The sequence below is a fragment of the Budorcas taxicolor genome, chromosome 1 (genome assembly GCF_023091745.1).
Source record: "Budorcas taxicolor isolate Tak-1 chromosome 1, Takin1.1, whole genome shotgun sequence".
In the NCBI taxonomy this organism is placed as follows: Eukaryota; Metazoa; Chordata; class Mammalia; order Artiodactyla; family Bovidae; genus Budorcas; species Budorcas taxicolor.
Genome location: NC_068910.1, coordinates 45308116 through 45334144, shown reverse-complemented (window position 1 = coordinate 45334144; position 26029 = coordinate 45308116). Strand labels below are relative to the sequence as shown.

The 26029-nt window shown below is 41.6% G+C and overlaps 1 protein-coding gene across 2 annotated transcripts in view; it reads left to right on the top strand.

Moving 5' to 3' along the window:
* Window positions 1–26029, top strand: part of SNRK (SNF related kinase) — a 68601-nt gene that overhangs the window by 33991 nt on the left and 8581 nt on the right. For both annotated transcript variants that reach the window (XM_052640575.1, XM_052640571.1), the window contains 2 exons: window positions 20636–20777; window positions 24320–24532. In XM_052640575.1, coding sequence (XP_052496535.1) covers window positions 20636–20777; window positions 24320–24532 — 355 coding nt within the window. The remainder of the gene's footprint in view (window positions 1–20635; window positions 20778–24319; window positions 24533–26029) is intronic.

Sequence of the window (26029 nt, the reverse complement as noted above, 5' to 3'; positions counted from 1 at the left end):
TTTGTATATGAAGAATTAAGCTCCTCTAGAGTTGGATATTTGTAAGATCTTGGCATTTCTAAACAGGAATCATAAGAAATTGGTGATAGATATGATTACTTTATGGGTATGGTGCATACATGTTTAAAATAAAGTTATAATGGGAAAAAACAGGGGAAATAATTTGTAATATAGATAACTATTCTTACTATAGAATGCGCTCTTAAGAAATCATTGAGAAAACTCTCAAGACAAATGCAAAGAGTTGCTTTGCAAGTCATAAGAATAGCCAGTGAAGAAGGAAAAGGTTAACCTTAAAGTAGTTAGCATATCTGGTACTTAGGATAAAGGTACAATAATCCAGACTATGTGGGGACTCCTCTGGTGGTCCAGTGGTTAAGACTTCACCTTCCAGTGAAGGGGGTGCAGGTTTGATCCCTGGTCAAGGAGCGAAGAGCCCAGAACCCCAAAACAGAAACAGTATTGTAACAAATTTAATAAAGACTTAAAAATAAAAGACTATATGGTATTTTAAAAAAAGGATTATGTAAGCCAGTGGAATTGAATAAAGAATCTGTAAATGAACACACACATATTGTTTGATAGTTTCCAATAGAACGAACATACAACCCAGCAAGCCCAGTCGTAGGTGTTTACCCAAGGCAAATGAAAAAAAGTTTTTTTTTTGGAAAATGAAAATTTAAGTTTGCACAAGTACCTGTACACACGTGTTTTTAGTGACTTTATTCATAACTATCTCAAGCTTAAATAAGCTGTGGAACACCTGTGCAAAGGGATGCCACTCAGCAGGAAGAAATGATGAATTATTGGCACGTGCAGCCACATGGACAGATCTCAGATGCATCAGTGAAGGGAGCCAGCCTGCAGACAGTACACACTGCATGAGTCCATTTATAGGCAAGACTTTCAGGACATAGACAGACCCACTGTTGCCAGGGGCTGGGCTGGGAGGAGGAGTCGTCTGCAGGGCGGCACCGGGAACTCTCCAGAGTGATGCTCGAGATCTCTGTGCGCCTGCTGTGGTGGCGGCTCCGTGACTGCTTCTGTTAGAACTTGCAGAGGTGCACACTAACAGTGGTGAACTCCAGTGTGTGTCAGTTTTACATTGGAGAGATTGGGGGAAATAACCGGGACAGTGCAGATGAAAACAAATCTGGAACATCGTTAGCCTCTCTGTTGATAATAGGCTAATAGGAAAGATTGTGGTATTGGGATGTGGAGGCCTGCCTCAGGCTGCCAATGAAATCTGTCATTAAACACATACCTCAAAATCTGAAGAAAGTAAATGTTAACTTTTAAAAACAGGAAATATGTGGTTTTATTTGGGAGAGCTTCTTAGGTAAAGCTTTAACATGAAGGAATCTAACAGTTATAATTCTCTGTAGGACCAACCAGATTGTACGTTTATTGTAATCCCTAGAAAGATATATTGATTTTTTTTTAAACGTAGGAAAATATCCTGTGTATCGTCACTGAGTTGTGTTTGACTCTCTGCGACCCCATGGGCTGTAGCCCACCAGGGTCCTCTATCATGGGATTTCCCAGGCAAGAATACTGGAGCGGGTTGCCATTGCCTTCTTCAGGGGATTTTCCTGACCCAGGGATTGAACCCCGGTCTTCTGCGCTGCAGGCAGATTCTTTACCGGCCAGGCCACGAGGGAATTAATTCCATGCATTTTAAAACCACATGGCTAGTTTAGGCTTTATGCATAGAGAACTAACCAAAACGCACATTTCAAGAACTCATATTTTGAATTTTTGAACCTTTTTTTATATAGCGCAAGTACACTATGTTAAAGTTTTATTTCTTTTTATCCTCAAATGAGGATGTTAAAATCTCTTGACATGTTTAACATTTTAGGGAGTATAGAGAAATGCTGTGTTCCGTTAAAGGACACGCCTCATTTGACTTTGTGCCTCCGCACCCAAAAAGCTGGCTTTGCTGCATTTTCAAAGAGAATCACAAGAGTCAGCATATGCAGGTGATTTTTATTAACTGGTGTTTTAATGGCATATATTTGTCTCATGTTAGAACACCTCAGTCTTACGCAAAAGGCTCAGTGTTTTTAAAATCAGTATAAGAAAACATGAAAATGTTCCACTAGCTATTAAACTAAAGCATCAAGTTAGTGGAGACTTCACATTTATTCTTTAGTCTGCATAATTGATATTGTCTGAGATGACATTTTTAGGTTTGGTACTGAACTTGAACATTTTTTACTTTCTAGATCAGAGTCAGATTGTGACATCACTTCGCATTTGTCATAATCCTGTAAAATCACTTCTTAAATGAAATCCGAGTCCCCGAAGTGTCTGTGATGTGGCGGTGTTCCCGGGCACACCCTCTCCTTGAAGAGTACCCACGCTGACGTTTGTAGTAGAAGCATGTCCTCTTAGGCATGTTGCCACCCTTTTGACCTTTGTTATAGAAGAAGAAAATATTTCTCATATGAACCTTTTAAACTTTGTGGCTAGTATTGAAATTGGACAAAAGTTAGAGATTTTTCTCATAAACTTGTAAAAGGAAGTATTTAGGTTTCACAGGCTTTTTGTTCTAAGATCTAATTTTGGAAAGGTATGAGTTTGTAACTGTTGCTTTTCCAGAGTATATAGAAACCAAGGTTTCGAGGGAGGAAATTTCTAGGACGCTGGAGTATCCACACTGACTCTGGGAGCGTATGCGAGCTGGATGACTGGTGGGTCTGGCTTCAGGTCACCTTCCCCTTGAGAACTCGCAGGTTTTTCCGGAAGCAGGGAAATGGAGCTGGAAGGAGAGCCAGCCAGAAGCACTCTGACCCCTTCCCAGGCCTCACGAGGCCCGAGCCTGCTTCCTGTAGCACCAAGACACCACCAGGAAGACAGGTTACCCAGAGCGTCTCTGGACTACAGCTTCGCCCTTTCGCTTTTCATCACCTTCTGTAAGACTCTCAGGGGTGTTTGTGAAACTTCAGTGGGTTTAATATTTGAGTTTTCTTAATCCTTGAAGGAAATTATTTGTGCTGAAAATTAAAAGTAATATAATTCCCATTATTGCTATTCGTGCAGTGGGGAGGTTGGTCTGTGAGGCTCTTAAGGGAACCCTGCAGAACCCAATGTCCCCACACCACAGGTTCACTGTGAGCCAGTGGCTCAGTGAATAGAGAAAGCGTCCTAGACATTTTTTAAATTACCTTTTACATTGCTGTATAGAGGTTTCTGCTTGTTCATTTAAAATATGTACACATCAGAACAGTGTTAAGCACAGCTGATTGAGATTTACTTTTAAAAACAAGTAATAAAGGAATGGTGGTCTAAGGTAATTCAGATAATACAGAATTATATTTAAGAAAAAGTGTAAAAACCCCTTTGCTTTCTCCTGCCGGTTCCACTGGGGCCTCCCAGTTTGCTCAGTAGTAAAGAATCCTCCTGCAGATGCAGGAGATGCTGGAGATGTGGGTCTCCTGGATTGGGAAGAGCCTTTGGAGGAAGAAATGGCAACCCACTCCAGTATTCTTGCTGGGAGATCCCGTGGACAGAGGAGCCTGGTGGGCTACACTCTAGGGGCTCGCAGTGAGTCGGACACAACTGGGAGACTGAGCCCGCACACACGCTGGCCCCACTGCTGTGTCCAGAGGCGACCGTTCATGACCGTTGCAGACTCTGCAGTGATACATGTAGCACTGTTTGCCCAGACATCCTCTCAGAAAGTACCAGATAGGTAGTGGTGTGCACGTTTTGAAGAAGAGAAAACGAAGATGTAAAGAAGCTGGGTCACTTGGCTAAGAATACATAGCTAATTCAATGGCTAAGGTAGAATTTGGACCTAGGTCTCTGATGCTGTAGCCCAGGCATGCTCTTTTCCTTAGGCTACCCTGAAAGGAATCACACAACTATTGTGTTCTAGCCTGGCTTATCTTCCCTTCCTCATCTGTGAAGTCACTTCCCAACTGGTATCAAAATTAGACTTGTAAAGTGACTTAGGAGAGAATGCTGAGTTGGAAGAGTGTCTGCTGCTTGTCTGGTTTGGATCTGGATGAACGTGTGTAGTTGTACAGTGTGTGCTTCAACACCTTTGACTTCTTGAACTTTTCCCTGTTTTCTCTTGACTTGAAAAAACAAGTTTGCATAAGGCCTTAAACAGCTGACACTGCATTTTGTCCTCATTGACCCTCGCCCCGCCCCCTCCCGGCCCCACTCACCCGGAGCCTGCCTTAGTCTCCTTGCCCTCTCACTAGCCACTCACTGCCCCTGTACCTCAGACTTCTGCTGCAGCTGCCTTCTGGGGGCCCATCCAAACAGTATTTGTGGAAGTCCTGCTGTGTCTTTAGTTTCTCATTGACTCCAGACTTCATTCTGACTTCAGCAGACTTGCATTGAGCAGACACCGCCTGGGTGCAGGGGACGAACTCTACACTAAGGAGCGCTAGCAGTGGAAGAAGACAGCCTGGGTAGTTACAGTTCGCTGTGTGATGCTGGAATCACCAGGTGGCCCGTGTCGCCGGGCTGGAGGGCAGTGAGTGTCAGCGGTAGGAGCCTTTGCTTCTAAGTACATGTTGGAACTGCAGTATCTGCCTCACGTGGAGGTCTTCCCTGGTGGCTCACATGGTTAAGAATCTACCTGCAATGCAGGAAACCTGCGTTCAGTCCCTGGGTTGGGAAGATCTCCTGGAGAAGGGAATGGCTCCCCACTTGAGTATGCTTGCCTGGAGAATTCCATGGACAGAGGATCCTGGTGGGCCACAGTCCATGGGGTCGCAAAGAGCCGGACAGGACTGAGTGACTCACACTGGAAGTCAGAGGACCCACCAAGTGTAGAGTCTGGGATGTCTCCAGAGTTTTGATTGGGTAGACGGAGCTGCTGTTGTCCAGATTAGAATACAAATGAGGACAAATAGGTTTGCGTGAAAGGTGATAAGCTTGGTTTGGGCAGCGTTGCTTTTTGAAGTCCCCAGGGAACATTTAGGTGGATTCAGGTCTGGGAAAGAAGTTTTTTCAAGTAGATGTGAGATGATGACATTCATTCTCACTCTTTCAAGAAAAGAAATGATTCTTTGTTAATCACTCTTTTCAAGAAAAGAAATGATTCTTTGTTAAATAATAAAACTTCACAGGACTTCCCTAGTGGTCCTGTGGCTAAGACTGCACTCCCAATGCAGGGGCCTGGGTTTGAATCCTGGTCAGGGAACTAGATCCCACATGCCACAACTAAGACCTGCTGCAGCCAAGTCAATATCTAAAAATAATAATAAAACGTGGCTTCCAGCTAGAGTGTTGATAAAATCAGGAGTAACAGAGCTATCACAAAGCATAGACTCATCCACCTTCTGCTTTCCTCTTCCGCCTCACTCCTCAAGGTGTTAGTTCAAGTTACCTGACGGTTTTCTACTTTTAGAATGGCCTCTAGTTATGTCCCTTAGATCCAGCCACTGATCTTGTTCAGAACAAGAAAAAATCCGTAAAAAATAGAGCTCTAGGTGATTTTGAGTGCAGATGAGTAGCTCTTATTGTGTAGATAGCAATTCACATCAGTGGACTATAGGGATTAGGCTTCTGCATCTCATACAAGAAACAGAGGCCCTCGATTTTGTTATAGAACTCGTGGGACCTGCACACTTCTGTGACAGTACTTGCTATTCTGAGAAAGCACTCCCTTTAACATCAGTATTGGGTCATGTGTCAGTTGCTAGTGACCGTAGTTGGAACTGCAAAGTGATTGCATAAATCCTGCCAGTTGTAAGTGGTGTTATGAAAGGTGCGGGTCCCTACCTCATCTGTAGTGGTTTTAGAACGTCCTATTCTTGTCCCACGTTTCATGAGTCATGACTCATGGCTACTGATAAAAGAAAGCCAGAGGGAAAACATAGAGGGTTCTCCCTAAAGCCTTCCTTCTGGTCGTCCCATTTTTATTACTGTCTAATCCCTGTTCATTTTTCTGCTGTCTAGATAATTCACTTCAAAAGTGATTTTTCAGAAAACCTTTCAGTAGTTGTGGCATTTCCCCTTCTACACCCTTTGGCAGTTACTTCTTCTCAATGTAGTCACCCTTCAATCGTTGTGTGTTCCTTTCATTCTTTCTTAGCCTGCCTGAGTCCAGCCCTAGAAACAGCATCATTCAGTTGTATTGGGATGAACTGACCTACTGAGTGTTAGCAGATGGGACTTCAGTGCTCGTTTTTGTCGTCTGGTTTCCAGCTACCTTGAGAGCCAGTAAGGGCACCAGTAGTTTCCACCCTTTGTACTTGTTTTTTTTTTTTTTTTTTTAAATTTTTGTGTATTTATGTGTTTGTCTGCACTGGGTCTTAGCTGCACCCCACGAGATCTGTGATCTTCACTGTGGCATTCGGACTCTCAGTTGGCGGTGTGTGACCTAGTTCCTTGACCTAGGGATCAAGCCCAGGCCACTTGTATTGGGAGTGTAGTCCTAGCCACTGGACCGCCAGGGAAGCCCCTCCCATACTTTACACTAAAAAAGACTTCATTGTCTTTCCATCCCCTCCCCTTCCATGAGTTGAAAGATTTTTTTTTTTTTTAAACCACAGGAACTGTATTTGTGAAGAGATACTTTCTTTTTCTATTATTAACCAAGGGTCTATAGTTGGGTATGAAATAAAAACATATGTTTCGGATAGTAGTATCAAAATTGTTTGATTTTTGAGAGAATTGTTATTTGTGTCCCTGTGGACCTTTAATAGGAATAGACAGTTCTGTTAACCTTGTTTCTTTTTTAATGAAAATAAAGTCTGTGTTCTATACTCTCTTACTCTCCCCACTTATCTCACTCCCTCAGTTGCAGACTTGGTGAATTCCTTTTGGTCCTGGGATCTCAAGCTGTGACTGTGATCTATACCTTGGGAGTTTGTAGTTTTATTAGCAATTTTTTTTTTAATGGAAAAGGTAATTTAAAATATCCACTAAAATGAATTTTTATTAAGCCAAGTACCATTTCCCTTCTCCATTTTGGGTTTAATAATCATTCTTGATTCCGTTTTAAATCCTGTTTCACCAGGTGTCTTGTTCTGGGGCCCTAACCGCTGAGTTTCCACCCTTCTTTTCAACCTGAGTTGCTAAAAGACCTTCCCTGTCCTCGGCCCCTCCCACCTCTGTTCGTTGCTCTTTGGTGTGCGAGCTTTGTGCCTTGCACTTGAATCTGCTTTCTTTTTCTGTTACCTGCTGTCTGTTCCTCACAGTGAATTAGGAGCCCTGAAGAGTAAGGGTGTCCCTCATTGATTTCTGTCCTCACTGTGACCGGACAGCCGGCACAGGCACACTAGAGTGGGGTGGCGGCTGCCTCCTTGGGATGCTTTCTGTGTGCTGGGTCTGTCCTGAATGTTTACCGTGGATTCGATTCTAATCTTTTTAATGCCCACCACAGCTTTAAGAGGAAGTAAGGATTCCCGTTTTAAAGATGGGTGACGTATTTTTCAGTAACTTGGTTTAAGTCCTTCATTTAGTGACTGTTTTTATCTCTTTCCTTTGGCTGTTAGGATGGAGAAGTTAATGATTCAGAGACAAAAAGGAGAGAAGAGAAATAAAGATTCTGGGGGAAAAAAGTAAATGGAATAAATGGTCCCTTGAATGATGTCTCCGTGAGAAAGTCATGTGCCCTTTCCGAAACTTGACCCCTCAGTTACTCTGCTGTTCTCCGGCTTCAGTGCTTCAGATGTCATGTAGCTTTGTGAACTACTTGTCCTAGAATTGTATTGCTGAGTTTCTCAAGTTGTAAGCATTTCCATGTTCAGCAATTATTTGAGCCTGAACTGGAAACAGAACAGTGTATAATTTACATTATTTTTCTTCTTTACTCTTCTAGACATGCCTCGCTTCATAACAAGCGGAGTGTGTTAGCTTGCTCCGGCAAATAATCGTGAAGAGAACATTTCCAAATAGTTACAGCTGTTGAGGTTACTATTTAACAGAAAAATAAGGTTTTTTAAACAAATTAAAATGGGGGGGGTAATTATTAGTTGATATTTATGTTATTTGTTATATTTTTAAATCTTTGGTTTCATATAATTGTACTGTCAGATGTCATCATCTCCAGTTCAGCATAGAGAACAAGTAAAAAGCCAAACTAGTTTAGCCAGAGTATGAGCCGGCCGGAGAAACGGTACAGCCAAATGTACTTTATAAAAAAGTTAGTTCTTTTTTTTTCTTTTACAATTTATATGGAAAGATATGAATTTGTTATATCTCATTTACATATCTGTTAATGGTTAGATTTGGTTACGGTAGTAGCATTAGACATTGTCAGTATTTTAAAGACAGAAGAAAGTTTTTAACTATCCTGATATTTATGTTTATGTATTTTACTGGAGTGTAAATGCTTCACAACGTTGTTAGTTTCTGCCGTTGAGCGAAGCGAGCCATCTTCTGTACACATATGTCCCCTCCCTCGTGAGCCCCCTCTCACCCCTCCTCGCACCCCAGCCCTCTGGGCCGTCGCAGGGCGCCAGGCTGAGCTCCCTGAGCTTTGCAGCAGGCCCCCGCTGGCTGGCTGCTTCACGCGTGGTGGTGGTTTCATGTCCCAGTCTCCCAGTTCGTCCCGCCCTCCCCTTCCCCCCTGTGTCCGCATGCCATTCTCTGGGTCTGGGATTCTGTTCCTGCCCTGGAACTAGGTTCATCAGTACTGTTTTTCTAGATTACACAAACGTGTTAATAGACAGTGTTTGGTTTTCTCTTTTTAACTTACTTCATTCTATGCGACAGGCTCTAGGTCCATCCACATCTCTAAACATGCCCCAGTTCTGTTCGTTTTTATGGTTGAGTAATATTCCATTGCATGTGTGTACCACATTTTCTTTACCCATTCATTTGTCGATGGACATCTGGGTTGTTTCCATGTCTTGGCTGTTGTAAATGGTGCTGCAGTTATGGTTATATGCCCAGGAGTGGGATTGCTTGGTCATATGGGAGTTTTATTTTCAGTTTTTTAAGAAACCTCCGTTCTACTGAAGGAGATCAGCCCTGGGATTTCTTTGGAGGGATTGATGCTGAAGCTGAAACTCCAGTACTTTGGCCACTTCATACGAAGAGTTGACTCACTGGAAGAGACTCTGATGCTGGGAGGGATTGGGGGCAGGAGGAAAAGGGGACGACAGAGGATGAGATGGCTGGATGGCATCACCGACTTGATGGACATGAGTCTGAGTGAACTCCAGGAGATGGTGATGGACAGGGAGGCCTGGCGTGCTGTGATTCATGGGGTCTCAAAGAGTCGGACACGACTGAGCGACTGAGCTGAACTGATACTGTTCTCCATATATACTGTTCTCCCTTGTATCAATTAGTGCAAGACTGTTGCTTTTCCTCCACCCCCTCTCCAGCACTGTTTGTAGATTTAAAAAAATACTTCTGTGTCTTCATGGCTGTGGGAGGGCTTTCTCTAGTTAGAGGCAGTGGGAATTTCCTCTGTTGCGGTGCGGGGCTGCTTGTGGTGGCTTTTCCTGCTGCAGAGCACACGCTCTGGAGCACGGACTCAGTAGCTGTGATGCACAGCTTCGTTGCCCTGTGGCACGTGGGATCTTCCCAGACCAGGGATCGCATCTGTGTCCCCTGCATTGGCAGGCAGATTCTTGATCCCTGGCCCACCAGGGAAGTCCCTGTGTGTAGAGTTTTTGATGGTGGCCATTCTGACTAGTGTGAGGTGATACTTCTCTGTAGTTTGTGTTGACATTTCTATAGTAATTAGTGATGTTGGGCATTGTTTCATGTGCCTCTTGGCCATCTGTGTGTCTTCTTTGGAGGAATGTCTGTTTACCACTTCTGCCCATTTTTGATTGGGTTCTTTATTGTTTTAAAATTTTTTTTTGCTATTGAGCTGCATGAACTGTTTGTATATTTTGGAGATAAATTGTTTGTTGCTTCATTTGCAAATATTTTCTCCCATTCTGAGGGTTGTCTTTTCATCTAGTTTATAGTTTCCTTTGCTGTGCCAAAGAGTTTAATTAGGTCCCATTTGTTGATTTTTGTTTTTATTTTCATTATTCTAGGTGGTGGGTCAGAAAGGGTCTTGCTGTGATTTATGTCGGAAACTATTCTGCCTATATTTTCCTCTAAGAGTTTTATAGTGTCTGGTTTTACATTGATGTCTTTTACCCATTTTGAGTTTATTTTTGTGTGTGGGAGTGTTCTGATTTCATTTTTTTACATGTAGCTGTCCACTTTTCTCCATTGTATGTTTTTGCCTCCCTTGTCTTAGGTTAATTGACCATAGGTTTATTTCTGGACTTTCTGTCCTGTATCATTGATCTGTATTTCTGTTTTTCCATCAATACCATACTGACTTGATTACTGTAGCTTTTATAGTACAGTCTGAAATTGGGGAGCTGGATTCCTCTAGCTCTGTTTTTTCTTTCTAAAGATTCCTTTGGCTATTTGGGGTCTTTTGTGTTTCCATATAAATTGTAGAATTTTTTGTTCTAATTCTGTGCAAAGGTGCCATTGATAATTTGATAGGGATTGCACTGAATCTGTAAATTATTTTGGGTCGTATAGTCATTTTCACAATATTGATTTTTTTGCATCCAAGAACATGGTATATATATCCATCTGTTTGTATCATCTTTGATTTCTTTCATGAGTGTTTTGTAGTTTTCTGAGTATAGGTCTTTTGCCTCCTTAGGTAAGTTTATTCTTAGGCATTTTATTCTTTTTGTTGTGATGGGAAATGGGATTGTCTCCTTAATTTCTCTTTCTGTTCTTTCATTGTTAGTGTGTAGGAATGCAAGAGATTTCTGCGCGTTAATTTTGTTTCCTGCAACTTTACCAGATTCGCCGTTTAGCTCTAGTAGTTTTCTGGCATTTTCTTTAGAATTTTCAATGTGTAGTGTCATTTCATCTGCAGTGACAGTTTTACCTTTTCTTATTTGGATTCCTTTTATTGCTTTTTATTTTCTGATAGCTGTGGCTAGGACTTCCAAAACTGTGTTGAGTAATAGTGGTGAGAGTGGACATCCTTGTCTTGCTCCTGATTTTAGAGGAAATGCTTTCGTTTTTCACCACTGAGAACATTTACTCTGGATTTGCTGTCTATGGGCTTTATTATGTTGAGGTAGATGCCCTCTCTGCCTTTTTTCTGGAGAGTTTTGTTTTTTTTTTAATCATAAATAGGTATTGAATTTTGTCAAAAGTTTTTTCTGCATCTATTGAGATCATCTAATTTTTATTGTTTGATTTGTTAATATGGTGTATCACATTGATTGATTTGTATATATTGAAGAATCTTTGCTTCCCTGGGATAAATCCCACTTGATTGTGCTGTATGATTCTTTTATTGTATTGTTAGATTTTGTTGAGGATTTTTGTGTCCATGTTCATCAAGAATATTGGTCTGTAATTTCCTTTTTTTGTGATATCTGTGTCTGTTTTGATATTACAGGATGGTGGCTTTGTAGAGTGAGTTTGGAAGTGTTCCTCCCTCTGCAATTTTTGGGAAGAGTTTGAGAAAGATGGGTGTTAGCTCTTCTCTAAATGTTTGATAGAGTTCGCCTGTGAAACCATTTGGTCGTGGACTTTTGTATGTTGGAAAACTTTTGATTATAGTTTCAAATTCATTGCTTGTGATTGACCTGTTTATATTTTCTAGTTCTTCCCAGTTCAGTATTAGAAAGTTGTACCTTTCTGAGAATTTGTCCATTTCTTCAAGGTTGTCCATTTTATTGGCATATAGTTGCTTGTGGTAGTCTCATGACTGTATTTCTGCCATGTCAGTTCTAATTTCTCCTTTTTTCATTTCTAATTTTATTGATTTGAGTCCTCTCCTTTTTTTTTTTTTTGGTGATTCTGGCTAAAGGTTTATCAGTTTTAAATTCTGAGAGAGATGGGAATACCAGATCATCTGACCTGCCTCTTGAGAAATCTATATGCAGGTCAGGAAGCAACAGTTAGAACTGGACATGGAACAACAGATTGGTTCCAAATAGGAAAAGGAGTACGTCAAGGCTGTATATTGTCACCCTGCTTATTTAACTTATATGCCGAGTACATCATGAGAAACGCTGGACTGGAAGAAACACAAGCTGGAATCAAGATTGCCGGGAGAAATATCAATAACCTCAGATATGCAGATGACACCACCCTTATGGCAGAAAGTGAAGAGGAACTAAAAAAGCCTCTTGTTGAAAGTGAAAGAGGAGAGTGAAAAAGTTGGCTTAAAGTTCAGCAATCAGAAAACGAAGATCATGGCATCTGGTCCCATCACTTCGTGGGAAATAGATGGGGAAACAGTGGAAACAGTGTCAGACTTAATTTTTTGGGGCTCCAAAATCACTGCAGATGGTGACTGCAGCCATGAAATTAAAAGACGCTTACTCCTTGGAAGGAAAGTTATGACCAACCTAGATAGCATATTGAAAAGCAGAAACATTACTTTGCCAACAAAGGTCCGTCTAGTCAAGGCTATGGTTTTTCCTGTGGTCGTGTATGGATGTGAGAGTTGGACTGTGAAGATGGCTGAGTGCTGAAGAATTGATGCTTTTGAACTGTGGTTTTGGAGAAGACTCTTGAGAGTCCCTTGGACTGCAAGGAGATCCAACCAGTCCATTCTGAAGGAGATCAGCCCTGGGCTTTCTTTGGAAGGAATGATGCTAAAGCTGAAACTCCAATACTTTGGCCACCTCATGCGAAGAGTCGACTCATTGGAAAAGACTCTGATGCTGGGAGGGACTGGGGGCAGGAGGAGAAGGGGACGACCGAGGATGAGATGGCTGGATGGCATCACGGACTCGATGGACGTGAGTCTGAGTGAACTCCGGGAGCTGGTGATGGACAGGGAGGCCTGGTGTGCTGCGATTCATGGGGTCGCAAATAGTCGGACATGACTGAGCGACTGAACTGAACTGAACTTATGATCTCAAAGAACCAACTTTTAGTTTTACCGATATTTGCTATTGTTTTCTTTATTTCTGTTTCATTTTTTCTACTCTGATCTTGATGATTTCTTTCCTTTGCTAGCTGGGTTTTGTTTTTCTTTCTCTGGTTGCTTTAGGTGTCAGATCAGATTGTTTATTTGAGGTTTCTCTTGTCTCTCAAGTTGCTGTGAACGTCCTCTTTCTGCTTTTGCAGTGTCACGTCGGTTCTGGGTCATCATTTGGGTCATGTTTTCATTGTCATTTGCTTGTATTTTTAATTTTTTTTTAATTCCTGCAGTGATCTCTGGTTATTCAGCAGCACACTGTTTAGCTCCATATGTTTTTGGTTTTTACAGGGTTTTTTTTTTTTTTTCTGTTTTCTAATCTCATAGCATTGTCCTCAGAAAAGATGCTTGATGTGATTTCAGTTGTCTTAAATTTCTCAAGGCTTGATTTGTGATTCAAGATGTGACCTGTTCTGGAGGATGTTCTGTGTGCACTTGAGCAGGAAGTGTATTCTGCCTTTTCAAGTGGAATGTCCTATAAATATCAATTAAATCTGTCTGGTCTATTATGTCATTTAAGGTTGTGTTTCCTTATCTTCTGTCTGCATTATCTGTCCATTGGTGTAAGTGGGGTGTTGAAATCCCCCTCCACTATTATTGTGAAGTCTATTTTATCTAAGGGCATTACTACTCCAGCTTTGTTTTGATTCGCATTTGCATGAAACGTCTTTTTCCATCCCCTCATTTTCAGTCTGTATATGTCTCTGGTTCTGAAGTAAGTCTCTTGTAGATGTACACATATATGGGTATTGTTTTTGTATCCATTCAGCCAGTCTGTGTTTTTTGATTGGAGCATTTAATCCATTTATAGTCAAGGTAGTTATCGGTATGTATGTGCCTGTTGCCATTTTAAAAATGGTTCTGGCTTGTTTTCGTGGGTTTTTTCTTCTCTTCTGTTTCTGCCTGGAGCAGTTCCTTTAGCGTTTGTTGTAAAGCTGGTTTGGTGGCACTGAAGTCTCTTAGCTTTTGCTTGTCTGTAAAGCTTTTGATTTCTCTCTGCCGCTCTCTCTCGCTTGCATAATTTCTGCTGAAAATCAGCTGATAACCTTATGGGGATTTTTTTGTATGTCATTTGTTGCTTTTCCCTTTCTGTGTTTAATACTTTTTCTTTGAATTTAATTTTTGTTAGTTTGAATTAGTTTAATTTTTGTTAGTTTGTTAGTTTTGTCATCTTGGTGTGTGTCTCCTTGGGTTTACCCTGCATGGCAGAAGTCCCTAGCCCTGGGGCTTGCCTGCGGCCTGTTAGTAACCCACATGCATGTGCTGAGCTTCATCTGCGCCCCCATTGCTCACATGACCGCCGGGACCACCTCCTCCCCCACAGTCCGTGGAAAAATTAACCTTCAGTGAAGCTGGGCCTGGTGCCAAAAGGGCTCGAAACCCCTGCTGCATGGGACTCTGTGCTTCGTGAACTTGGGTGGCTGTCTCTTTTCTCATGTTAGGGAAGTTTTCATCTGTGACCTTTTCAAATATTTTCTCAGACTCTTTCTCTTCCTCGGGGGCCCCTGCCATTTGAATGGTGGTTCGTTTAATGTTGTCCCAGAGGTCTCTGAGGCTGTCCTTTTTAGGACAGTCTTATTTTTTATGAATTCTGCTCCCCAGCAGTTATTTCGACATTCTGTCTTCGAGCTCACTTACTGTTCTGCTTCAGTTATTCCGCTGTTGATTTCTTTTAATGTGTTTTTCATTTTTGTTATTGTGTTGTTTATCACTGTTTATTTGTTCTTTTGTTCTTGTAGGTCCTTGTTACACATTTCTTATATTTTCTCCATCTGTGTCTCCATTCTGTTTCTGAAATTTTGGATCATTGCTGCTATCATTTCTGTTAATTCTTTCTCGGGTAGCTTGCCTGTCTCCTCTTCCTTTATTTGGTCTTACAGGCGTTTACGTTGCTCTTTCACCAGCAACACGTTTTCTTGTCTTCTCACTGTTTTGATGGGCGAAGCTGTGTTCCTGTCTTAGTGTTGTTTGGGTTGAGGCACTCGGCACTGGAGTTGGCAGGCGGTTGGGTAGAGCCAGGTTGGGCTGTGGAGGCAGGGCCTTGCTGAGGCTGGGGCCTAGGCTCAGGACCCTTGTGCAGGGGAATAGGTCCTTGTGGGGGAGGTGCAGGGGACAGAGCTTAGGGTCTGTGTAGCTGGCAGGGAGAGGTTTGGCCCAGGACCCCAGCAGCCTTGGCAGAACCCAAGCAGGTGTGGAAAATGCTGGCTGGCTCCCCTCTAATTCCCTAGCCCCCTGAAGGTCTTCCCCCATCCTTGCTGATCTTACAGTGAGTGGACACCCTGAACGTGGGAAGCCCGCCTCTCCCCCAGCTGCCCCTTAGGGCCTCCCGCCCATCTCACCTCTACTTTCCCTCCCACTCTCCCTGCCTCCCATTATCCCCAGGATCCGCAAGGCTGGAGAGGGCCTTGGAGGACCCAGCAGGCCCTCTGGGGCCTGAGTGGGCAGCAGAAGCACTGGCCTCGTCCCCTTCTGGTCCTCCAGCCTCCTGAGATCCCCCCTCTTTCCTGATGTCCTCACCGTGGGTGAGCCCCTTCAAGCCTGGGAACCTCTCCCCTGCCTCAGCCGTCCCTCAGCGTTGCTGGTCCCACCACCTCCGTTTCTCCTCCCCTCCCAACCCCCTGGACTCCACCTGGTCATGAAGGGGTTCCTCCTGTCCACTTAGGTGTCCAGGTCCTGCATCAGTGCCTGTAGTGCCCTGGTTGTGAGGAGACACAAACTCTGCGTCCTCCTACGCGCCTCCTTGACTCCGCCTCAATGTTTATGCACTTTTATTGTGAGCAGTTTAAAACCACCTCCTCCTTTGGGGAGGTGACAGCCAAGTATACATTATAAGCAAAAATGTGAGTTTCCATCCTTGCGTGGTGAACATCAGTGAAAGGTTTACTTTACAGTTAATTTCTAGATCGTGACCATTGTGTACCATGAAGGACACGTGCATTGAAGGGAGAATAATTGTAATTACCATTACCACTTGTTCACAGTGGCTTGAAAGTTGGGGCAGGTGACCAGAAATAGCAGGTTCATGTTGTACAAATCTGGCTTAAGTTAAACATCAGCTGTATAATTTTCTTTAAAAATTGTAATAAGGTATTCCTAGAGCTGAGGTGATAAATTCTTCTCACTGAGTATTTTAGAAACAGGTGCAAGTAGCCACCATTTCTGATTGTTGGCTCTGAGTGGAGATGGCCCTTTGGGTTCCAGAATGAAGATAAAGAAATGTGGGTCAGTGAGTGGGGTGGAATCCTAAGCTGCCTGCTGTCCTGGGGTAGTAAAATAATTCATGCACCCAACAAGCAATGCCAGGTGGCCTCTTGGGGACACTGCAGAGCCAAAGGTTTGGACTGAGGGATCCTCAGGTCCCTTTCATTCTCATTTTTATAATGGTTTAATTTTAGTAGATTTCCCCATCTCCTTCAATAATTTCTACTGGGAAAATTAATAAAATTTATTGTACATATAGAAAAATCACAGTGTGTGTAACTTCTGGGTTTCTGCATTTATTGCCCTTTTTGTTTAGCTTGGACCAAGGAAAAGATTTTATTAACAAGTTTTAATTCCCATGGAACCTACATAATTTTGAGTGTTTAACCTTAAGTAAAAACAGCAGTTGAATGTTAACAGATGTGGTGCCCAAGGCCATGTGCCTCGTCACTTGCTGTCTTCTAAGCTTTTCGTGGTCTAGAAAGCTTCTAGAATTGATGTTGTGTTACTTGAACGTTGGTATTATCATGTCTACACTTCTGGTTTTTGGATTAAATGAATGACTTATGATGTCCTTCCTAAATGGAGTCATTCTTCTTTCATCTGAAAGAAACATCATTTTCCATCTCAGTAATGGCTTCCTTTTTTATTTAGTGGCAAGAAGTAGCGGGTTATTTGTTGCTATAGGAGTTAGTGTAATGCTGGCGTTTTGAAGGTCCTGATTCTCAGCTGGTCCAGCTTTAAAGCTAGGACAGGCGCCTGTGCAGGAGATTAGGCAGATGATTACTCAGCCTCTCCGGAAATACTTAGAGTGGTAGGAAACTTACTGACGCTTCCAGTCTTCCCATGGCGGCATCTGCTGCTGAAGTCAGGTGAGCCCTCCCGGTTGCTTATACCTTCAGTCCCAGTTCTTTCCTCTGAAGTAATACATAACCGGTCTTTCTCCTCACTGACATCCCAGCCCAGGAACGTTTTTCTCCTCATGAGCTGTAATTTTCTTGTCTGTTACATGATTTGGTTACCTAACCAGGATTGAGGTTTAAGAACAACCTGGACAATTGTGACCTTAGGCAAAACCCTTTTCATGTTTCAGAGTATTAATATCTTAGTTTTATCTCTGGTGTATAATGTAATGGGAAAAATGGCAGTGTGTGTCCATAGATTTGGGAATCCTGATAGGTACTTTGAATTTCTATTCTTGTCACTAAGAAATGATTGAACATTTATTGACTGTTCGCTGTGTGCCTGACACTTGGATCTTAAGTGAATATAAAAACAGAGTAAGACAGATAACCTTCTCTGCCTGATTGGGGCTTAACTTCTCTTCCCTAGATTTTTTTACTTTGAGTTATAAATGGTTTTTTAAAATTTCTATTTTCTTTAAATTTTTTTATATTTATTGGAGTAAAGTTGATTGACCATGTTGTGCTAGTGATTTAGTTATACATATCAATTCTTTTTTCAGATTCCTTTCCTATATAGGTTATTACAGAGTATTGAGTAGAATTCCTTGTGCTGTATAATAGATCCTTATTGATTATTATTTGTGTGTGTGTATTTGTGTGTATACATTAAGCCCAATCTCCTAATTTTTCCCATATAAAGTGATATTATATGAAGCTTATCTTTGTCTGTCTGACTTATTTACTGTGATGATGTCCTGGTCTATTCAAGTCACTGCAAGTGGCATTATTTCTTTTTTATGACTAAGTAATGGTCAGTTGTAACATATATGCACTGCATCTTCTTTATTAATCTAGCAGTGGATATTTAGGTTGTTTCTGTCTCTTGGCTATTGTAAATAGTTTGCAAAAACAAGCAAAAAAAACATGGGATTGCATGTATCTTTTAAAAGTACGGTTTTCTCCAGATTTATGCCCAGGAGTGGGATTGCTGGAACATTTGGTATCTCTGTTTTTAGTTTTTCAAAGAACCTCAGTACTGTTCTCCATAGTGACTGTTATCAGTTTACATTCCCCTAACAATGTAGGAAGGCTCCCTTTTCTTCACACCCTCTCCAACATTTATTGTTTGTAGACTTTCTGATGATGGCCATTCTGACTGATGTGAGGTGATACTTTTAATGAGTTTTGATTTGCATTTCTCTAATAATTAGTGATGTTGAGCATCTTTTCATGTGTTTTTTGGACATCTGTGTGTCTTCTTGAGAGAAATCTATTTAGATCTTCTGTCCATTTTTTACTGTTTTTGTTTTTTTCAATATATTGAATTGCATGAGCTGTTTGTATATTTTGGAAGTTAATCTTTGTTGGTCAGATCATTTGCAAATGTTTTCTCCCATTCTATGGATTGTCTTTTTTTTTTTTTTAATGGTTTCCTTTAAGTTTAATTAGATCCCACCCCCCCCTTTTTTTTTCATTACTCTAGGAGGTGGATCCAAAACGATTTTCCTGCAATTTACGCCAAAGAGTGTTCTTATATTTTATTCTAAGACTTTTATAGTATTCAGTCTTACATTAAGATCTTTTATCCATTTTGAGTATATTTTTGTGTATGGCGTTAGAGAGTGTTCTGATTTCATTCTTTAGGCATAGCTGTCCAGTTTTCCCAGCACCGCTAATTGAAGAGACTGTCTTTCCCCCATTATGTGTTCTTGCCTTCTTTGCCATAGATTAATTGACTGTAGGTACATGGGTTTATTTCTGGACTTTCAATCCTGCTGATCTGTAAGCCTGTCTTTGTGCCAGGTACCATATGGTTTTGATTATTGTGTTTTTATAGTATTGTCTGAAGTCAGAAAGCTCGATTCCTCCAGCTCTGTTTTTCTTTCTCATGACTGCTTTGGTTTTTCGGGATCCTTTGTGTTTCCACATAAATTTTAAGATTTTTTTTGTTCTAGATCTGAAAAAATGCCATAGGTAATTCTGTAGGGATTGCATTTAGTCATTGGATAGTATAGTCATTTTGACAATGTTGTTCTTCTAATCCAAGAACATGGCATATGTTTCCATCTGCTTGTGTCATCTTTGATTTCTTTCATCATTTTATAGTTTTCAGATTGTAGATCTTTTGTTTCCTTATGTAGGTTTATTCCTAGGTGTTACTTTTTGATGCGATGGTGAATGAGATTGTTGCCTTAATTTCTCTTTCTGATCTTCTGTTAGTGTATAGAAATGCAGGAGGTGTCTGTGTATTCGTTTTGTGTCCTGCAGGTTTACTGAGTTCATTGATGAGCTCTAGTAGTATTCTCGCAGCATATTTAGGATTCTCTGTGTGTGATACCGTCTCAGCTGCAAGCAGTGACAGCCTAACCTTGTTTCCAGCTTGTATCCTCTTTCTTTTTCTTCTCTGGCTCTCACGGCTGGGTCTTCCAAACCTGTGCTGAGTAAAGGCGGCAAGAGTAGACATCCTCGTCTTGGTCTCGATCTTGGAGGAGATGCTTTCAGCTTTTCACTGTTGAGAATGATGTTATCTGTGTGTTTGTCATACATGGCCTTTGTTATGTTGAGGTAGGTTCCCTCTGTGCCCACTCTCTGGAGAGTTTTTATCATAAATGAGTGTTGGATTTTGTCAGGAGCTTTTCCTTGCATCTATTGAGATGATCATCTGGTTTTTATTCTTCAGTTTGTTAATGTGGTATATTACACAGATTGATTTGTGAATATTGAAAAATCCTTGCATCCCTGGGATAAATCCTACTTGATCATTGTTGAATTCAGTTTGCTAGTATTTTGTTGAGAATTTTTGTATCTGTGTTTATCAGTGATACTGGCCCATAATTTTCTTTTCTGTGATATCTTTTTCTGGTTTTGGTATCAAGCTGATCTTGGCCTCTTAGAATGAGTTTGGGAGTTTTCCTTTCTCAGGAATATTTTGAAATATTTTCTGAAGGATAGATGTTAACGCTTCTCTAAATGCTTGCTATAATTCACCTGTGAAGCCATCTGTTCCTGGACCTGTGTTTGGGAGCTTTTGGGTTTTTTAAATCACAGTTGCAATTTCATTATTTGTTGGTCTGTACCTTGCTTCTGTTTTTTCCTGGTTCAGTCTTGGAAGATGGTACCTTTCTAAGGATTTGTCCAGTTTGTTTAGGCTGTGTCTTTTATTGGCAGACACCTGCTTATAGTAGTCTTTGTGATCCTTTGTATTTTATGGTGTTTGTTATAACTTTTCCTTTTTCATTTCTAATTTTATTGATTTGAGCCTTTCTCATTTTTTCCTTTTCTGGTTAAAGGTTCATCAATTTTCTTTATCTTTTCAAAGAACCAGGTTTTCGCTTTATTGATCTTTGCTATTATTTTCTTCATCCCTGTTTTGTTTATTTCTGACCTGATCTTTATGATTTCTTTCCTTCTACATTCTTCGTTTGTTTTCTGAAGTAAGATTGTCTTGCTCTGAACTTCCTCCTTTGAACTGCTGTTGCTGTGTCCCGTAGGTTTTGGATCGTTGTTTTCATTTTCACTTGTTCTAGGTATTTTGCCTGTTCAAAATAAAATAAACCTGACAGTCTCCTTTTATTCCTCTGATTGTTTTTAGTTTTCTTATTGATGTAATATCTAACAGCGTGTCTCTGATTTGCAGATATATGGAGTCTGGGAGTGATCCTTTTCATGTTGGTATGTGGGCAGCCACCCTTTCAAGAGGCCAATGACAGCGAGACATTGACCATGATCATGGATTGCAAATACACGGTGCCCGCCCACGTGTCCAAAGAGTGTAAAGAGTAAGTAAGACTGATAAACAGTACATGCGTATCTTCGTTCATTTCGACTTTTGAACTCAGTGTTTCTGCTCTTGGTAAGGGTGTTTTGGGAGTTAACCCCAGAATATGATCTGAAATTTAACGTTGGAGAACATAATGTATTAGTCTGTGTTTCAAATAAGCTAGTTTTCAAGAAACCCATTATATGCCTCCTCAGCCTCCAGGAGTGGTGGGTTACTTTCACTTGAAGAATTGCAGTAAGAACTACTTTCTGTTTTTGCTCCTGAAATTATTTAAAGCTCCAGAGAAGAGTTAGGGGATTTGCTTTCCTGAAATAGACTATCAGCACACCATTTTTGGGTTTACAGAGCGTGTCTCATAATTTTATTCATGTGCTCCTCCCCGCAGTTGACTAAGAGCTCTGTTTGGTTCATGTGACTATAGGACGGGCACATGCAAGCTGATTATTTGGAATTTAAAGTACTGTATATAGCACTGTGATGTATATAGTGATAAATTCATAATGAAATAAAAGAACTGTTGGAAGTTCAGTATTTCGTTGATTTTAAGTTTTTAATTTCTCCCATCATTTGATATGAAGGAAATCTGATAGTTTGAGGAATCTTCTCTACAAGTGGATCCCCTATCTTAGGCCATAGTTAAGAACTTAGGGATTCAAATACTAGTTTCTGAGTTTACTAATGATGTGAGAATGGTGGAACGTACCTTACAGGGTTATTGTGGAAATGAAATGAATTAATGTATATAAAGCTGTAGCTCAGTCTTAGCACGTAAGTAGCACTCAGAATGAATATTGGTGGTGATTGTCATCGTCATCATCCTTATGCCCTGACTGTTACTGTTCTTCACCCCAGGAAGCAGGCTGCTGTCTGTGGGTGTACGGTGTGTGTGTATGTTAGATGTTTGTATTTCAGGAGTGTCTTCATAGCCCCTTCTGAAAAAAAACAGAGTAAGTTATTTTTATGTTGACATATATCATTCAGAAGAAAGGATAAAATGTATATGTGATAAAGTGAGCACCTTTGTTACCCAGTAGCCAGCTCAAGAAAAGAAACAGTTCCAATATTCTAGAAGCCACTTCTTGGCATCTCTTTCTCAGAGGGATTATCTTTAATTAATTGTAGGACCATTCAGTTTCTCCTTTTTCCTGTGTCAGTTTTGCTAAGTTTTGTTTTTTAAGGAACTTATCCATTTTATCTAAATTATTAAACTTCTTGGCCTCAAGTATTTATAACATCCTCTCATTATATTTTTAAAGCCTATAGACTGGTGGATTTGTTGTCCTTTTTTCTTTCTAGTATTGACTTTTTTGCCTTCTATTTTTGCTTTCTCTGTTTCTGTCTTGATCAGGCCTGCTTGAGGTTTGTTCATTTTAATGTTGCTAAGAGCTGTCTTTTGTTTTCCTTGATTTACTGTTGTATTTTTTTTTTGCTCGTTTGTTTTATGCTACTGATATCCTTTTGTCTCTTATTTCCTGCTACCTACTTAATGGGTTAGTTCTTTTTTCCATTTTCTTATGTTGAATATTCCATAAATTTTTCTTTTCTAATGTAGTAGTTAAGCACCATTTTACCTGCATCCCACTAGTTTTGATTTATAGTCCTTTTGTTATTCAGTTCTGATTGTTGTCTAGTTTCCATGTGTTTTATCTAACCCATTACTTTTAGAAGGGTATTTTAAATTTCCAAATGTGTAAGAGTTTTACTAATCAGCTTTTTGTTATTCATTTCTAACTTGACTGCATTGTGATCCAAGGCTATAGTGTGTATGGTGCCAATTTTTATTAAATTGGTCAGGCTTGCCTTTGGATCAGCATGGAGTCAGTTTTTGTAAACGATCCTTTTATTCTGGAAAAGAGCGTGTACTTTCTAATTGTTGGGGTCAGGCTTCTTTATAAACCCTGAGGACTAAGCTTGTTAATTATGCTGTTCAAAATTATTTAAGTCCTTTCCTAGTTATGTCACTGCTCAGTCGAGCAGTTGATGAGATGCTCTTCCACTGTGTAGAAAGGTATTGTAGGCAAATACAAATATTTATTACCCCCATTAATACAACATGGTCAGCTTATGCTTTTGTACTTGGCAGTCTGTCAGTTTTTGATTTTGGTGTTTTGGGGGGAATATTATTAAATCCAGACAAGTTGAAGACTGTTGTGTCTTCCTGGTGAGTTGAACCTTTGTGTCACTGTCCGTCTCTGATAATGCTTTGGGCCTTAGAGTCACTCTGTGTCATCTAGTTGTAGCTGATCACACCAGCCTTCTTTTGGTTAGCAGCCATGTGCTATATAGTTTTCTGTTCTGTAAATCTTTTATTGTCTTGTTTTTAGGTAAATATTTTTTTAGCAACTAGGAGCTAGAATTTTGATTAATACCATCTAACCATTTGAACATTCTGTCTTTTAATTGGAGAGTTCATTTGATTTATTATTATTGTACTCACTGATAGGTGTAGATGTATTCAAAGTCTGCATTCTTAATTTGCCATCCAGTCTTTAATTTCTTGCAGTGGAACTTTGGTTCCATTGCCTTTTTCTTTTTTTTTTTTTTTGATTGGGAGGTCAGGTTTCTTGTAAGTTCTTTTAAGTTATAGTCCCTACACAAAGAATTTGTATTTGCTTTCCTCCTAGTTACCCAGGGGCATTTCCACCCTGAAACCTCTTAAAAGTAACCTTTTCACTGTGTGTACCACACAGATTTAGTGTCATTAATTTGGACCACAAACCTGTGTGAGGACCAGCTTGTACCTAGAAGTTCTTAGAAGGAACTTCCCTGTCCCCCCTCCACAGCAGTGTTGAGGCAGGCAGGTTTCCATCTTGACATCTTAGCAGGAGATGTGTTTCTCACTTCTTATTCCTCCTCACACTGAAGCTGGGTCCCAGTTCTTTGCTAGGTTCTAGTTGTACTTCTCACCTTCAGGAGGCTCTGCACAGTCATTACATTCTGCATATATTCTGTTTTGAGTTACTCAGTGCATAAGCAGGAAAAACCAGAACAAGGTCGGCTTTGTCATTTGCTCCTAGGAGTCCTACTTTTCCTCTGTTTTTACCTGCTGAGTAGTTCGTCCATCTCTCCATCCTTCTATCTTTTCCTCCCTTCCTTCATCCTTCCTTCCTTCTTGCCAACCCAGCGCCCTTAAACAGAATGTATGTCTAAAGGTAGATGACACTTGGGTCGCTTTGATCAGGATGGCCGTTCATTCTTCTGGAGCCAAGTTAGCTCAGCGCCCTGCTCTGTGTGCTGCTGGTTGTTGTGTGGGGTTCTGGCGCCACTGCCCAGGTAACTCGGGCAGATGTTGAGCCTCGTGTTAATTCTAGATGATAGGAAGCTGCATTTGTGTGTTCGGCTTGTCACTCTGTCTGGTGGTTACGATTTTTTATTCTGTGAATCTGATGGCACCAAATTTCCTTCATTCCCATCAGCCCTGGTGAACCTAATGAAATCGATGGTATAAGTTTAGGAAACAACTTTGAAAAATATAGTAGCTCACCATTACTCATCCCTGCCAGGACTTTGCTTTAACAATGGACTTACCTTCCTTTCCAGCCTGATCACACGAATGCTTCAGAGAGATCCCAAGAAGAGGGCCTCTTTAGAAGAGATTGAAAACCATCCTTGGCTTCAGGGAGTGGACCCTTCCCCGGCCACGAAGTACAACATCCCGCTCGTGTCGTATAAAAACCTGTCGGAAGAGGAGCACAACAGCATCATCCAGCGCATGGTGCTTGGGGACATAGCGGACCGCGACGCCATCGTCGAGTACGTCGGCGTTTGCCCGCTGAGGGCCGAGGGCTGGGGCTCCCGGGCTGGGCCCTTGTTTGAAAAATAAGATTGTCTTAAAGTTTTGTTACTTTGCTGATTTTTGGCTGTGCTGGGTCTTCGTTGCTGCGTGGCTTTTCTCTGGCTGCGGAAAGCCAGGGCCACTCTAGATGAGGTGCGTGGGCTTCGCAGAGTGGCGGCTTCTCTTGTTGTGAGCGCGGGCTCCAGGACTGCGGTGCTCAGAGGTCGCTGGCTGAGCCTGGTTCCCGGGCTGAGAGCACAGGCCCAGGAGCGGTGCTGCAGGCCTTGCTCCGAGGCACGTGGGGCTTCTGGGTCAGGAAGGAGCGCGGGTCTCACGCATTGGCAGGCAGATTCTTTACCTCTGAGCCGCCAGGGAAGTCTGTGGCTCGCTCTCACGTGTCCGGGCCTGTGGACGTGGTGTAATGGCTGGAGTTCCCAGTGGGCAGGGCTTATGTCACTTACCTCTGGAGCTCCTGGCCCCGCGCCTGGCTCATAGGTTTTGTTGTCTTTTGCTTTTATTTTTGTGCTAGTGAATGAGCAGACCATCGCTAGTGGTGTCAGTGGGTCCTGTGGCCGCTGTCCTTTCTCACAGAGGCGAATTGGAGTAGACTGTTTTGTGTTCTGGTGGCTCCGCTGTCCATTGCTGGGTCCTCCTAACTCCCGGGTCTCCCTCTGGTCCCCACAGGGAAGCAGGGGCAGCACCCCAAGTTCTTGAAATCACGAGTTGGCCTGTCTGTAGTCACACATTTTCATAAGTAAGGGTCTAGGGGCCCACACCCAAGCCCGTCTGTGTGCACGTTACCAGAGTCATCGTGAGAAGGACCATAGAATGTAACGAAACTTGGAAGATTTTACTGTCTGGCTTTTCAGAGCCTTTGCTACAGTAACCTGGAGCCCATGAGATGCACACGTTATATTTTTTAAAAACCAAAGCCAGTTTTTTATAACCTATGAAGTTTGAAATCAAGGATAATATAAAGATACAATTGCTTTAACAATGATTCATTTCTCTAAGAGGTCCTGTCTAAAAATATGAAGTGTTTTACCAAGTCAAAAGTCATTTAACTTATTGGGTGAGACAGTTGAGGATGATAGAACGAGGATATACTCTGTGGGGCTCCCCTCGAGGGGGCCACTCTGGCCTGGCTGAGTGTCCTGACCCAGGTGTCTGATCGCTGGGAAGAGGTGGCTGCAGGCTGGACGTACCACTGCAGTGGGGCGGGCTGCCCGGCTCAGCTCCCCAGGTCTGGTCCATGAGAAGGGTGGTGTCTTTATAAAGGACATGCATCTCTAGGGTATACTGGAGAGAAGAATTTATAAGAATAAACTCCGGCTCATAGTTTTGGTTTAAGTACAAATATCTGCAGGTTTCTGAGTGTGTTTCGAGTTTTCACAGATTGACCTGCAGCTACTGAAATGACCTAAACAAATGGAGAAGAGCAGGACACTTGCTCTTTTTGCCAAGGATACTCACCG